The following is a 16,876-nucleotide window of genomic DNA, read 5'->3' on the forward strand; positions in this document are numbered from 1 at the left end:
GTATTTCCTCCTGGTCTCCCATGCCCGTGCAGGGCCCAAGCACTTGGGCCATCCTCCACCACACTCCAGGGCCACAGCAGAGAGCTGGACTGGAAGAGGTGTAACCAGTACAGAACCAGCGCCCCAAACCAGGACTAGAACCCACGGTACCGGCGCCGCAGGCGGAGGATTAGTCTAGTGAGCCGCAGCGTCGGCCCCAGTCAGCTTTTTAACCACCGCCCCATTGAAAACTTCCATCACCTTTTTATCTTCCTGATTGGACGATCTTGTTTTCTTACAGAGAAGCCCGCAGAGGCTCAGCGCAGGTCTCCACACTTCAGAATGAGCTGCAGTCGTCACTGGAGGCTCAGAACGACACTGCTGGTGTTACTACGCTGCGACAACTAGAAAACCAGTCCTCCCCCTGTCCCGTGAGGAACTTGTCCACCACAGGAGTATAAAGACCTTAAACTGGCCTTCAGCGAGTTCTCCCTCAGTGTTCCTGCTGCAGAACTGTCAGGTAATGAGATTTTACCCAGGTGAATGGCACCTTGCAGTAAATGAGACATCCCTGTGGATGGGATTCACCTGGAACTCTACAAACGCGTCCATTGGAAAAGGATACTCCTTAGCATGTTGTTGTTGGGATTTCAGATTCCCTTATTGGCTAAAAAAGCAAGTATCAGAGGCAGTAAAACAGTGCTAACAGGACTTCTGTTTTTGAAGATTAATTTTCTAAAAATGTCCGAATTGGGGTAGCTTTACAGAGCAGCCATTTGTGTCCTTTTTTAGCAGCAACTCTGATAATGCTGATAGATAAAGAAATAATACATATCTACCAAATCATTGCTGGCATTGGAAGAACTTTTATGTTCCTTCTAGGCAATAGCAACATTTTCCAAAAGCAGTTGGATTGTTAAAATTCCTTCAAGGAACATTAATAAAAGTTCTGGACTTTTTAATATGCCACTAAAAGAACCTTTATTCTTGACAGGCTGCAATATGGCTGTTTTGTTGTTTGTTTTTTAAAGATCCTGAGAAAGAACAGAAATCAGGATATGGCAAATGTGAGTAAGGACTTAAATCTATCACTTATATCTGTCACTCAGTGTTTCTAAAACTGCAGCTTTTCTAAATTACAGAGATAGAAGACATTTATTCATTTTTTGTTCCTTGCATATTTCTTGACGTAGTTAAATTTATTAGGAATTTAATAGAAAGCTATTTAAATAGGTAAATCAACTTCCGTTTCTTTATAGACTTGATATACTTTTTTATTTTATTCTTTTGATTATTACTTAGATGAGTGGTTAGGATCATCATAGGGTGGTATACCATATAAAAAGATAATTATGCTATAAAAGCAATACCTGGGATATAAGAATTTCAAAATTAAGAGTAACTAAAGTTTCATATCTGAAATAACTACATAAATTGTTAATGCATGTATTTCCATCTTCCTCTTTGAAAAATTCAGAGTTTTTTCCTTTGGTAACTTAAGAGTTATCATTCACATACAAACTCAGGGGAAGATTATTTAATAGAAAACTTCACATTATAAAATATATATATATAATACAAAAATGATACATTCCTTTTCTCTGAACTTTGTGTTTTTATCATTTAAAACAGATTTCATTATTTCACATATACAGTTTAAGGAACATGATGCCTCCCATCCTCTACCATTTTTAATTTAAGCTTTATAATTTAATTTTTAATGAATATATATTCCACTTTCCTATAATGCTTTAAAAACATTATCATTTCTTAGTTCATTAGCTCTGTGCTTGTGTGTTACAGAGAAATTCCCTGTAAAATTCAGTATCAATTTGTTTTGTATCATTATAAAATACTCCTTGGGAAAGCAAGAATAGTTTTTAACTGTAGAAATTGTGTTCTATTCCGAGTTTTTTGGGTTTATTCTGTAAGCATATGTTATTCTGTAAGAATGTATGAGAGATGATTGACTAAAAACTGCTTCCAAGTTATGACACATGCACTCCAAGTAGAGTGAAGTACGAGGGAAAACTGTAAAGAAGCAAGCAAGGCCTATTTGCAGTGAGTGCTAATTTTTTTACTGATAGGGATAGTTGATGAGTCATTTTGGGAGACCTCTGGCTTGTAATTTCACTTTGCAAGTGCATGGCTTCCTACTTTTTTGTAAAGCATGATAGAATTTGATACTATAAAGAAGTATGGTATATTTTAAAAGACTTTTTTATTCATTTAAAAGGCAGAGTAATAGAGTGAAGGGGAGGAAATATTCCATTTGCTGGATCACTCCTCAAATGACCACAACAGCAAAATCTGGGCTGATCCAAAACGAAGAGTTAGGAGCTTCTTCCAGGTCTCCCAGGGGTAGGGGTCCAAACACTTGGACTATCTTCCACTGCTTTCCCAGGTGCATTAGCAGGGAGCTGGATCAGAAATGGAGTATCCAGGACTCGACCCAGTGCCCCAGAAGTATGGTATTTTGTTATTGTAGAAACTGAGGGGCCAGAGCCACAGCTCACTTGGCTAATCCTCTGCCTGAGGCGCAGCACCCCAGGTTCTAGTCCCAGTTTGGGCGCTGGATTCTGTCCCAGTTGCTCCTCTTCCAGCCCAGCTCTCTGCTGTCACCCAGGAAGGCAGTGGAGGATGGCCCGAGTACTTGGGCTCTGCACCCCCATGGGAGACCAGGAGGGAGCACCTGGCTCCTGGCTTCAGATCAGCACAGTGTGCCTGCCTTAGAGGCCATTTTGAGGGTGAACCAACGGAAGGAAGACCTTTCTCTCTGTCTCTCTCTCTCTCACTGTCTAACTCTGCTTGTTAAAAAAAAATTGAATCTGAGAGAAGATGGGGGGTTCCTAACCATCATCACCTGAACCAAAATGTAGTCACTTACTCCTTTCTACTGACTGACCACACACCACTATCCACAAAGTGAGAAGGAAGGGAAGGAGAATATACTTTAAGAGAAACAGCTGATCCTACGTTTTCCTTGCTGATACATACATGCTCGCGTGGTAGGGGAGAAAATGCACATCTATACCAGTCCCTCAAGAAGCAGAGAAATAAAGAAATATATTTAGTGTGTGATACATGCAAAACCTTTTCTGGAAGTATTCTTTACACAGGAGCATTGCATCTCCCAGTGTACTCAGTTTTTGTCTAGTCAGCTTAGTGCTTATTGGTTTTCATCTTTGGTGATGGTAGATTTTATGGTTGTGTTTTTCATTTCTTTCTGTAGAATCTGAATTTTACAGGATTTTGGAACATCCTTAAAAGGCATGACAAGATCCTGGAAACATCTCGTGGAGCAGATTGGTGAGTGGCTCATGTAGAAGTAGCCCCATTTTATACATGCAAGAAAATGAACCAGCTCATCTCTGAAACTGAGGTATAATAATCCCACTTATCAACCATGTATCTGCAATCACATTCATGTCTTATTTTTAAAGAAATACTTCCTCATTCCTATTCTCCAAAGAGTTGGTAGCTTTCAATACATATAGTTTTTTTATTTAATTTTTATTTATTTGAAAGGCAGAGTTACAGAGACAGAAAGATCTTCCATCTACTGTTTCACATTCCAAATAGCCACCACAGTTGGGGTTGGGCCAGGAGTTTCCTCTGGGTCTCCCACGTGGGTGCAGAAGTGGAGCAGTAAGGATTCGAACCGGTGCCCCTGTGGGATGCTAGCTTTGCAGGTGGCAGCTTAACCTGCTGTGCCACCATGCTGGCCCTCAATACAATAGTCTTATGATTTTTTTTCTTTTGCTTTGTCAGTATAAAGTCATCAAGAGATTATCACAAAACAATGTATACAAATGTTGCATAATGATTAATGCAAGGTTGAAATTTAGTATAACTCATTTCATAATTTAATAACATCTTTCTAGGCTGTAGTGACCAATGAACTTGAAGATGGTGACAGACAAAAAGCTATGAAGCATTTACATGTTCCCCCTTTGGGAGCTGCTTAGGTTAGTATTCTGTCTAGTGGTTTGTCTGCTTTTACCTATGTAGTAATCAGCACAATCTGTTTAGCTGGTTTCATAACCTTAAATCAAGAATTTCAGACACATTTTATAAGTAGTTGTTACTGCTATTATTTTGGCTTTAAAAATAAGATGCCAGATTTCTGTTCATAATGAATTATAATGTTACCCCAAATTTCACTTTTTAACCTGCGTGTATTCCCTCTCTTGTTTATTTTTAATGACATATTAGCTTTGGTTTCTCAAAATGATTTCTTTTTAAATGATACAGTGTGTTCATTTCTGTTGGATTGCTATATAACATTGTATAAAATCTAGTGGTTATACCAAATAAAAGACTCTATTAAGTCTCTTTTCGGTGATATCTTCCGTATCATAAATAAATTCCAATGAATTTACAAGGACTTAAATTGTACATGATATATTCTTTGACTACAGTGGAAGTGAAATCAATAACAGAAAGAGCTTCCATAACTTAATAAGAGGCACCTATGAAAAATCTATAATTAATACCATAGTTAATGGTAAAACACTGAATACTTTCTCCCCAAGGCTATGGACCAAAAAGGATATTTTCTCTTACCACTTCTGTTCAACATTGTGCTGCTGAGGGTAGCCATCACTGTAAAATAAGAAAAAGAAATAAATGGCATTTAGATTAGAAATGATGAAGTAAAACTTTTGAGATTTTCCTGCCATTGACGGGGATGATCTTTGTAGAAAATCCAGTGAGTCTAGGGTTTATAAGAACTAATAAGAACCAATAAAAGAGCTCTTTGTAGAATACAAGATAAGCATTCTAAAATCAATTGTGTGTTTATACAATAGCAAGAACAGTTGGAAAGAGAAACAGTGCTATTTATAATACCATCAAAATATGAAATATGTAGGGATAATTCTGACAAAAGATGTCCAAGACATTCATAGTAAAAACTATGAAATATTGCTGAATTGAATACAACTTGAAGCTTAATTATGACATGATTCTATATTTAGGGCATCCAAAAACTCCACTAAGTGACTATTGGAACTCATCCAGTGTTTGGTAAAATGGCAGGATATAAAATTAACACAAAAAATAAATAGCCTTTGTATATACAGACAATGCCATGGCTGAGAAAGAATTTCTAAGATCAATCCCATTCACAACAGCTACAAAACAAATACCTTGGAATAAATTTTTCTAAGAATGTAAAAGATCTGTACAATGAAAACTACAAAACATTAAAGAACCAACGGAAAAGGAAGACCTTTCTCTCTGTCTCTCTCACTGTCCACTCTGCCTGTCAAAAAAAAAAAAAAAAAGCTGGGGGGGGGGGAAGGTAAATAGGAACTTTATCAAGTACGTATAGGTAAAAATATTAGCATGTGACAAGATGCTCAATATCATTATATAGTAAACCAGTAATGCTATAATACCTATTAGAACAGCTAAAATTTAAAAAGCAATCATAATAAATATTGGAGGAACAAGAGTTCTCGGTTTTCATATGCTGTGTTGCAATGCAAAATGGTATAACCACTACACTTTTTATTTTTTAAAATTTTATTTATTTACTTGAGAGGCAGAGTTACAGACAGAAAGTGGGGAGACAGAGAAAATGTTCTTCCATCCACTGGTTCACTCCCCAAATGGCCTCAACTGCTGGAGCTGGGCTGATTCAAAGCCAGGAGCTTCCTCTGGGTCTCCCACACGGGTGCAGAGGCCCAAGCATTTGGGCCGTCCTCCACTGCTTTCCCAGGCCATAGCAGAGAGCTGGATCTCAAGGTGAATAGCCAAGACATGAACCAGCACCCATATGGGATGATGGCTCCACAGGTGGAGGCTTAGCCTACTACACCACAGCGTTGGCCTCCCACTACTATGCTTTTAACATGATCTGTTATACTCCTAAGTATTTACCTAAATGTAAGCGTATGTCCATATAAAGGTGATACATAAACATTCGTCACAACTTTATTTATAAGAAGCTAAAACTGATTAAAAATCCAAATGTCCATTAATATGTGAATGATAAACAATTTATGATATATCCATACAATGATTTAGTACTCAGCAATAAAAGGAATAACTTACTTTTAATGCAGCAAGATGGATGACTCTCAAATGCCTTATGCTGACAGAAGGAATGCAGACCCAAAAAACAACAGTATAATGCTTGTGATTCCACCTACCCAAGTGTCTGGAAAATGCGAACTAATATACTGTGACAAAACATACATCAGAGGTAGAGCAGTATGGTTTGAAGGGAAAGGCTAAGAAGAGGCATGAGGAAATGCTTGGAAGTCATGGGTATATTCATTGTCTTGATTATGGTGACAGATAAATTGTACCCAGTATGTGTAGTTTCTGTCAGTTTAATCAATAAAGCAGTTTTTTAAATAGGCATACCATAGTCAAACTTCGTAAATTAAAGAAAAATTTTAAAACAAAAGAAAAACAAATTATATCCTTAAAGTATGTATTTATATTAATTAGTTATATCTGAATAAAACTGCTAGTAACTAGTTTTAAAAGATGTATGTATTTAGGAATGTATGTAGAGGCATTAAGGTAAAGAAAGCATTGAAATTGTTATCTGGTAAGGCAGGCAGGTTTTTGGGTCAGGGAGCTGTAGAGACTTCAAAGCTAATGGGCACATTCTGCTTCTAAAGAAGAGTACAAGGTACTGTGTAGTGCTCTGTTACTATTCATTTCTACCAGTCTGAGTTCACTGGTATACATTTTTTGGTGTATGTGATAAATTTTGCAGTTTTTGAAACTAAAGATAATTTGTTTAAAATAACATGACCATCTTCCTCTGGATGTTTCCAGTCTGATACCTTTTACTGATAAATAATAAGTAAGAAAGATTGAGTCTCCATATTTTTTAAAGATTTTTAGAAAACATTTAATATACCTGAAATTTAGTACCACCTCTAATATCAATAAAACTTTTTATAACATTCATTATAAATATTTGTCCATAAGATTATCTTTCTTCATGTGTGTCATCCCTTTTAATTTTTTAAAGTTTATTTATTTATTTGAAATGCAGAGAGATAGAGAGAGAGAGTTTCTACCTGTTGGTGTTGGTTCACTTTCCATATGGAAAAAATAGCAGGGATTTGGCCATGCAGAAATCAGGAGTCTGGAACCGCATCTGGATCTCCCACATGAATGGCAGAGACCCAGCGACTTGAGCCTTTATCTGCTGCCTCCTCAGATGCAGGTTAACAGGAAACTGCCTGAAGTGGAGGTGGGGCTTTATCCCTAGCACTTCCCCACACAGGGCTTTAACCTGCGGCACCCCAACACCCCAACACCCTTTATGGTTAAAATCTAAGACACTTCATTTTATTTATTAAAAAAAACAGTAGTTTTTAAAATCACTGTCTATGTAAAAAGTTAGATTGTAACAGAGAAAAATATTTTTAAACGTAACGAAATCTGGAAATTCTTATTTTATGACTGATTTTCCAGTCCCTTGAGAATATGTACTTTATCTCAAAAGGTTCATTTAAATTACATCAGGAGGCAGGCAGCGGTTATGCTACTGCTTGAGATGCCCACATCTCATAGCAGAGTGCCTTGGCTCAGGTCCTGGCTGTGCTTGGAATTCCACTATCTTGTTGATGCACATGCTGGGAGGCAGCAGGACACGGCTCATAGTTCAGTCTCTGCCACCCATGTGAGGGATCCTGCATTGCATTCTGGGTTGCTGGATTTGACTTGGCCCACCCTTGGCTGTTACAAGCATTTAAAGAATGAACCAGTAGATGACAGAAATCTGTGTTTGTGTGTCTTAGTCTTTCTTTTTCTCTATGCCTTTTGAATATATAAAAATAATAAAGTATACATTAAGTAAAGATTTCAACTGATCTTCTGTATATAAAGAGAATCGAAAATGAATCATGATGTGAATGGAAGGGGAGAGGGAGTGGGAAAGGGGAGGATTGCAGGTGGGAGGGACATTAAGGGGGGGGGAAAGCCACTGTAATCCATAAGCTATACTTTGGAAATTTATATTCATTAAATAAAAGTTAAAAAATAAAGTAATTTAAAAATTATTACAAAATGAATCCTGAAAGAAAATAAGTGCTCTTATTTTTACTATTAACTCTAGTATTCATAGTACAAAGTAGGCAAACTTTGAGTATCAGCAACTCACAAAATTTAGAGATGTATACATTGTAAAAATTAAATTGTCTTTTAAATTTCTCCCCTACAAAAAAAATAGTGTGCATATAATTTTATGCCTAAGATTTTAATCTTATTTTGAGACTCAGGTTTCTCTATAGAATTCAATTAACTGGCAACTCTATTACAGTTATTATCGGATGATGAAAGATAGATGGGTCTGTGGTTCAGATTTATAGAAATTCAGACCATAAAGTAAAATGTTCATGACAGAACTTTGAGGCTCTATACTACTATTATATTATAACATTTTGACCTATACCCAAAGTGCTGTTGTTCTGTTCACAGCTGGCACCAGCATGGACTACTTTTAGAGTTGGTCTATTTTGTGGAATATCCATGGTACTAATATCACCCTTGTGCTTGCCAGTAAGTAGTTTAAATTTTGCATTATTTATATATTAATATTATATATTAATGTGACTTTGTTATCTTCTGTCCATCCATAATGAATCAAACATGCATCTGTGAAAGCTGTCGAAAGGAGTTAGCTTTTGGTTTTTATGAATGATGTGGGCCTTTTTGTTTATTTTTTTTCTTTCTTTGGATATGGTCATACTTTAAAGCATTGCTAGTGTGTGATGTATTCATCATTTTCCAGCTTGTATGTGCTGTTCCAGACTTTTTATAATTCAGTTACCAAGAACTTCAGCTTCCTTGGTCATAGTTGAGTATAAATAATTTGTGAAAAAATTCATTCACTAAAAATCATTTACTTTGCTTATTGGAGACCCTAACATTCTTTTTCAGAATATATCCACAGTTACTTTGCATATAGTTTTAAGAAAGCTTGGTTATGTATTTTGTAGTCTGTGCAAGTTAGAAATCAGAAAGAAGGAGGAAGGATTGCTAGGAGCATTAGTGTTTCCACCATTGAGAAATAATGTAACAGCCAAAGGAAGGCATAATCTTACTTAACTCTGCAAAATTTGACTCTCGGCAGCATTTCACATTTTTGATCACCACGTCTTGAAACATTTTTATCTGTGGCTTTTTTTTTTTCTGGGAAATCCATGCTCTGCTGGTTTTCCCCTTAAATTTTGCCAGCAGTTCTTTCCCAGGATCCTTTGCTAGCCATACCTTTGATTGTGACATTGAGATGTTGAGGAGTACCAGGAGGCTCAGTCCTTGAGTTTTCTGTCTGCATTCATTTCCTCCCTAGGCAATCTTATTCAAGCCTATTGCTATAAATACCATCTGCATGCTAATGGCTCCCAAGTAAGTACCCTCTCTCCTCTGAAAGACATTTGATTGTCTACTTAGATGAAAGTATAATAGACATCTCAGACTTGGATATACAAAAGAACCCTTGATTATTACCCCTAAATATGCTTTCTCTTCTATAGGCCACCATGTTTCATCCCATTTCTCAGTCCAAAAACTTCCAGCCTCTCTTTTCCTCATACTCCATCTCCAGTCCTTCAGCAAATCCTGTCACTCTGTCTTCAAAATGTTCTCTAAAGCTGATCACTTCTCAGCCCCTTTAGCAATACCGTCTCTGTGCAGCCATTCCTTGTTCAGCATGCCACAGGGGCCTTCTGAACCTCTCTCCCTGCATTCCCTCTTGACTCCTTACGTTGTGGGATAAGGGGCCTCCCAGTGGGGCTTGTTCCAGGCTCTTCCCTCCACTTGTGAAAGAGTTCAGGAAGAAGCTTACAGGTGTACAGAAAAGCAGGATTTATTTAAAGGGCCAGTGCCCGCTCAGACCTGAGTGTGGTGAACCTCTTTTCATGAGAAAGGAAGAACTGCTGCCTTCACCAAAAATGGGCTTGTCCTTTTGTAGAGAAGGGGCAGAGCCCTAATTCAGTGTTCACATGGGGTGGAGTTGGAGGCAGAGCTTGAGTGACACTTGCTTCCATGTTCCTTTTTGGGGGGTCTCAGACGTGTGATGGTGTCTCCATGTGGGGCTTGAGCACACACATGGTCATCTCTAGGGAACACGTCTCGGTTTGTGATGGAAAGGAAGGCTCAGGTGCATAATGGAGAGTGGGAGTTGAGGGCCTGAAATCACATTGCATAGTCATGGAAGGAGATGGAGTTCAGAGCAGTCAGGCTGTGGCCCAGATGTTGCTGGCAATCTCTCAGCTCCTCTTTGCGTCCTAGCTACCTCCCTGCCCACATCACTGACAGCCACTAGTGAATTCCTTACCATGGCTTACAAGACCCCTCAGGATCTCACCTTCCATCTCCGAGGGAATTCTTACTTCATAGCCCGTCATCCTCCCCCACACTCTCCAACCACACTTGTGTGATTGCTATTCCTTGAATACACCAAATCCATTCTCGTTAGGACATTGCCTTCCCCAAGATATGTGCAGGGCTTACTCTCTTACTTTATTGATAAAGGCCTCTATCCAAAGGCTGCCCCTTCAGAAAGACTTTTCCTGATCACCTTGCCCTAAAATAGACTATCCGTCCACTTTTTGTCTTTTTAGCCTACATTAGTTTTCTTCAGAGTGCTTATAATCACATAACAGTATATTGTGTACCTATGTTTCTTGTTATCTATTTTCCCACTGGAATGCCAACATTTTGAATCCCAAGCTCTTGTCTCTCCTGTCCACCATTATACCTCCAGCACCTAGAATCCCTCCTAGATTATAGCAGGGGCTCACAAAATACTCGAGAAGTTTGTATGGTTGAAAGAGAAGGAAAAAGATGAAAATAAGAGATAGACAGGAAATGCACAAATGACAAAAGACAGAAGAGTCTCAAATCTTCTTGCAGATAAGAACTTGTAAGCACAGATAATCTTTATTTACCTCAAGAGTTTACATAATTATGCTCATAATTATAACTGTAAATCATTAAGGAAAGATTAATTTCTGAATGGTCAGATGTGAAAGAAATGCGATTTAGAAACAGTTATTGCTTTAGATATTTTACTTGAAAGGCAAAGTGGGAAGGAAGAGAAATATTCCAACTGCTGGGTCAGTCCCCAAATGGCTTCAAAGGTAGCCCTGGCTGAACCCAGGAACCCAGAATCCCATATGGGTCTCCCACATGTGTGGCAGAGGCCCAGACACTTGGGTCATCATCCCTGCTGTCATAGGTGCATTATCAGGAGCTGAATCAGAATCTTGGTAGCTTAGGGTCAAACCTGTGTCATGATAGAGGATGCTGGGATCCCAAGCAGTGGCTTCACCCACTGTGCCACAATGCTAGCCCCAGACTGCAAAGAACTGCGGTTTATAAATAGATGGTACCATATAATATTCACTATATTTTGATTTGGACCTTTAGTGATCACAGTAATGCACAAACAGAGGCAGCTTTTATCATTGACATGCTTATTCTCTATTGCAGGGATGATGAGTTTTTCATTTTTTTATTTCTGTTCTCTAACATAGTGCAAAGCATATAGCAGATGTCTGAGAAATAAGTTACTGAACTCATTATTCCTCATAAATATTTTTCTTAAGGCTGTAACTTGTGCATTATGAAATTATAACTCAAGTTGTAATGTCTTTTAGAGAGCATATGAATTTTACATAGCTAACTCTGTTTTTGTATTTTCCTTCCCACCAGTTACTAAAAACCAACTTTATTGTTGTCCACCCTAACTTCATGGTTCCTAATGATAGGATACATGATCATATTTTAAATATACTCCTATTTATTTAGGGTGAATACATTTTACTTATATAGCATATATGGAAATTCTCCAATAAGAACTCTTTGACCTAGATTATCTAGCCAGTTGTGGGAAAAAACAGGTCTTTCTTGGTTTTAGTCCCAGCTCTAGCAGTTTTAGCTTTAAGGACAAAACTTAACTTTTCTGAAACAGTTTCCTCGTCTGCTAAATGAACTTAATGAACTTAAATATCCTTTTTTCTTAAGATGTATGTATTTGAAAGTCAGAGTTACACAAAGAGAGAAAGAAAGGCAGAGAGAGGGAGAGAGAGAGGGAGAGAGAGGTCTTCCATCTGCTGGTTCACTCCCCAACGGGCCACAATGGCTGGAGCTGTGCCAATCTGAAGCCAGGAGCCAGGATTTCTTCTGGGTCTCCCATGTGGGTGTAGGGGCCCAAGGACTTGGGCCATCTTCTGCTTTCCCGGGTCACAGCAGAGCTGTATCAGAAGTGGAGCAGCCAGGACTTGAACTGGCGCCCATATGGGATACCGGCACTGCAGGCTGTGGCTTTACCCGCTACGAAACAGCATCGACCCCTAAATATCTTAAATTTTCAGAGTTGCTTTAGAAATCATTGACTGATTCAATAAGTAAGTTTTATGGATCTCATGATTATTCTTGATACTCTTGAATCTTAAGGTAGAAAAGAATCCCTTGCCTTATGAAATTTATAGCCCATAAAGGTTAAGGCACATATTAAAATAATAATGATATTGGTAGCTTTGGGATCTGCAAGGAGAGAAGGCGCACACTTCCTGGAATGGAGAGTCCCTACCTGCACTTCCGGGAACGAAAAGTCCCTGTCAAGGTCTCTGCAGGTGCCTAAAGGTCCACCAATGAGGATCAGATCCGCCTCAACCTTTAACCTTCACACCCTGTATCTCCAAAAGGAGTTCTCCCAACCTCTGTTGGGACTGGTGAACCTCACCTGGAGTGGAATTCCAAAAACTCTTATAAATTAATTGATTCATCTGGCTGGGAAGTTTTGTTATGTGCCAGACACCTTGCAGACATAATGTAACAAGGTGTTGAGGCCAGCGCTGTGGTTCACTTGGTTAATCCTCTGCCTGTGGCACCAACATCCCATATGGGCACCAGGTTCTAGTCCCGGCTGCTCCTCTTCCAGTTCAGCTCTCTGCGGTGGCCTGGGAAGGCAGTGGAGGATGGCCCAGGTGCTTGGCCACCTGTTCCCATATGGGAGACCAGGAAGAAGCACCTGGCTCCTGGCTTCGGATTGGCATATCATAGCCGTTATGGCCATTTGGGGAGTGAACCAGTGGAAGGAAGACCTTTCTCTCTGTCTCTCTGTCTCTCTCTCACTGTCTAACTCTATCTGTCAAATAAAAAATTTAAAAAAACGTTTTTAATATTCTAAGCAGTTCAAAGGAATAAGTGGTTACTTTCAATCGACAGCACCAGAGAAGGGTTTATGGAAGAAATGGCATTTATGTAAGATGTTGATGGAATGAAAGGCATTCTAAGGGAAGGGGACAGAAGAGCTTTAGTTGAACTGGGGTAGGAAGGATGAAGGAGGAGGGAGTAGGTTAATTTTGTGTTAGCATCGTCATCATTAAATAAGATTTAAGAAAAAATAAACATATTTATGTGAATTAATTTAAGAAAACTTGCATACTAGTATTAGGAGTATACATTGTTGCAATTTCTGTGGAAAATGATTTGGTAGTACATGTAAAGGATGTAAACACAGTCACTGGTTTAAAAGATTCAGGGCAAATTGAGACATAGTTTCCTTAGTAAATGTAGACTGCTTTTGTGAAACAGACTGATCTACTTCTTAACATGAGTGGTTTATGCATTTGGTATTATAATGCATTATATTCTCTCACCTCAGAACCCTTTACTTGATCTTTGTGCGTACTGGGGTTGGGAGTGGATAAATATTGTTAAATTCAACTATCTGTCCTTATTTATCTCCCAGCGAGTGCTCAAAAGATAAATGTTGAGAGTCAGGGAAAACACAGCAGTAGTAATGCATGTACGAGCATGATTTTATTTTCCCAAACATTCACATCAAAATGTGCATAATTGCTGTGGTTTCTCAAGGGGACATGGCCTGAAATTTAGTAATTTGCCTGAAAATCACATATTCTAGATACTCAGTTTCATGACGATGTACAGCTGCCTGTTTGACTTTTTTCTCTTTTTTGGACTTGTTTCCTTGACAGATTCCTAGCAAAATTTAATTTAATACAATTGAAATATATCAAGTTCATTTATTGGTTTGATGATTTACAGTGAATATAAGGGTGAGAAAATAGGTACTTTCCTATTTAGTATTTAGTAGTAAGAGAATTAATTGTTAGCATCTCTTTGGAGAATAAAGTGTTTATATTTACAGTCACTTTGCTTAGGCAATTTTCTTTCTTTCTTCTTCTTTTTCTCTTTTAAGTGTTATTTACTTTTAGAAAGGTAGACTTACAGAAAGGAGAGGCAGAGAGACAGAGAGAGGTCTTCCATCTGCTGGTTCACTCCCCAAATGACTGCAATGGCCAGAGCTGGGCCCATCCGAAGCCAGGAGCCAGGAGCTTCTTCTGAGTCTCCCACACAGGTGCAGGGGCCCAACCACTTGGGCCATGTTCTGTGGATTTCCTAGGCACATTATAATGCAGGGAGCTGGACTGGAAGTGGAGCAGCCTGGACAGAAACCAGCAGCCATATGGGATGCCGGCACTGCAGGCAGTGACTTTACCCACTGTGCCACAGCACAGGCCCCAGGCAATTTTATTTTTACAGTAACTACAATACTTGTATATTGGTGTAAAATATGTATGCAAGGAGAGTACTCACTGGCATTTTATTTATAATAGCAAAAACTTAAAAACCACTCAAATATGCACCAGCTTGAATGTGTAGGTAAATTATATTATCCCTATACAATGGAATAGCAAGGACATATTAAGATGAGTGGTGTAGTGGTATGAATAAAGACGGACACAGTGCTTTGGAGAACTATTTAGCATATTTACCCAAACTGAACATATACTAACCTATGGCCCAGCTCTTATAGAGATGCTTATATACAATTTCCACCAAAACACATGTGTGACAATGTTGAAATTACAGTACTGTTTGTAATTGTTCCCTATCTGGAAACAACCCAGATGTTCATCAGTATTAGAGCTAACCAGTACTAGTAAATTTTAATGTACTTGTACCTAGTGAAAAGAGCTTAGAGTTGTGAGAATGAAAACCACATCCAAGAACATAAATGAATCTCACAAATATGTAACAGATGGCAGCAGACACAGAGTCTTTATTACATGGTTCTATTTATGTAGAGTTCAAACAACAGGTAAAAATTTATGTTAGAGATTAGGATATGCATACCCTGGAGGATGGGTAACAACTGGAAGGGGGGTACGTGGGGGAGTTTCTTGGATGCTGCTACTATTTTTGTTCTGTGTACTAATTCACTTTATCATTTTCATCATACTATATACTTATGATTTATCTGCTTTCTGTATGTGTATACCACCTAAAAGTTTATATTAGAGGTGTGTGTTGTGCCACAGTGGATTAAGCTGCTGCTTGGAATGTTTGCAACCCATAACAGTGCCTGGTTCAAGTACTACCTACTCTGCTTCTCTAGCATCCGGCTAATACACGTGGGAAGCATCAGATGATGGCCTAAGTACTTGATTCCCTGCTACACACATAGAAAACCAGGTGGAGTTTTTTGGCTCCTATCGTCAGCCTAGCCCAGCCCTGGCTGAAATGGGCAAAAAAGAAAAAGGCTACATTTGAAAATGTTGTAACTTTCTCTGCTTTTTAATTCTATCTATTATTATTACCAGACACTTGATCTTATTTAAATGATCCCTTTTAACACTTAATCCTATCTATTTGATCACTTTCACACTTAAGATGGCATTTTTACCACCCAGCTGAATGAGATTTGGGGTCCCATGGGAAGTTTTTAAACTGTGCCCTTAGAACTAAGTCCATAGGAAATGATGCAGAACTATACAGCTTTACAGTTAAAAACTTCCTCCTCCCTCTCTTATTACACTCTTATTTTTTACTGAGATCTGTTTTCAGTTGACTTTACACAAATGATTAGCTCTATGTTAGGTAAAGAGTTCAACGAATAGAATGAAAAAAGGGAAAAAAAAACTATTCCTTGACAGGCAAGACAAGGGTTGTTCAAGTCATTGCTTCTCAAAGTGTCAGTTTCACTTCTACAGATTACGTTTTAGGTGCTCTATTAGTTACCACAGATCACAAAGAATATATGGTATTTGTCCCTCTGAGACTGGCTTATATCACTAAGTATGATTTTTCCAGATTTCTCCATTTTATTGCAAATGACCAGATTTCATTTGTTTTTACCACTGTATAATATTCCATAGAGTACATATCCCATAATTTCTTTACCCAGTCTTCAGTTGATGGGCATTTTGGTTGATTCCATGTCTTAGCTATTGTTAATTGGGCTGCAGTAAACGTGGGTGCACAGATACCCCTTTCGTATCCTGATTTCATATCCCTTGTGTAAATTCCCAGGAATGGAATGGTTGGGTCATAGGGTAGGTCTGTATTCAGATTGCTGAGGTATCTCCAAACTGATTTCCATAGTGGTTTTACCAGTTAACATTCCCAGAAACAGTGGGTTAGGGTACCTTTTTCCCACATTCTCACCAGCATTTGTTATTTGTTGATTTCTGTGTGAAAACCATTGTAACTGGGGTGAGGTGAAACCTCATTGTGGTTTTGATTTGCATCTCCCTGATGGCTGGTGATCCTAAACATTTTTTCATGTGTCTTTTGGCCATTTGGTTTTCCTCTTTTGAAAACTATCTATTTAAGTCCTTGGCCCATTTCTTAACTGGGTTTCTTGTTTTGTTGTTGTGGAGTTTCATGATCCCTTTATATATTCAGGGAAAGCAGGGGAAGATGGCCCAAGTCCCTAGGTCCCTGCTACCCACGTGGGAGACCTGGAAGAAGCTCCTGGTGTCAGCCTAGCCCAGCCCAGTTGCTGCGTTCATTTGGGGAGTGCATCAGTGGACGGATGATCTCTTCTCTCTCTTTCTCTCTCTCTCCCCCCTCTCTCTCCTTTCTCTCCTTCTCTCTCTTTCACCAA

At 38.6% G+C, this 16,876-nt stretch overlaps 1 protein-coding gene across 4 annotated transcripts in view; it reads left to right on the top strand.

Moving 5' to 3' along the window:
• The first annotated feature begins 244 nt into the window (after positions 1-244).
• LOC127487786 (solute carrier family 53 member 1-like) overlaps positions 245-16,876 on the top strand; it is a 147,879-nt gene continuing 131,247 nt past the window's right edge. For 2 of the 4 annotated variants that reach the window (XM_070052149.1, XM_070052151.1), the window contains exons 1-4: positions 246-499; positions 974-1,046; positions 3,212-3,361; positions 3,864-3,947. In XM_070052149.1, the coding sequence (XP_069908250.1) occupies positions 3,922-3,947 (26 nt within the window). In that variant the 5' untranslated portion in view covers positions 246-499; positions 974-1,046; positions 3,212-3,361; positions 3,864-3,921. Of the gene's footprint in view, positions 500-973; positions 1,047-3,211; positions 3,362-3,863; positions 3,948-16,876 lie in introns of all 4 variants that reach the window. The other 2 variants (XM_070052152.1, XM_070052150.1) reach the window with 2 other exon arrangements.

The sequence above is a fragment of the Oryctolagus cuniculus genome, chromosome 11 (genome assembly GCF_964237555.1).
Source record: "Oryctolagus cuniculus chromosome 11, mOryCun1.1, whole genome shotgun sequence".
Lineage (NCBI taxonomy): Eukaryota > Metazoa > Chordata > Mammalia > Lagomorpha > Leporidae > Oryctolagus > Oryctolagus cuniculus.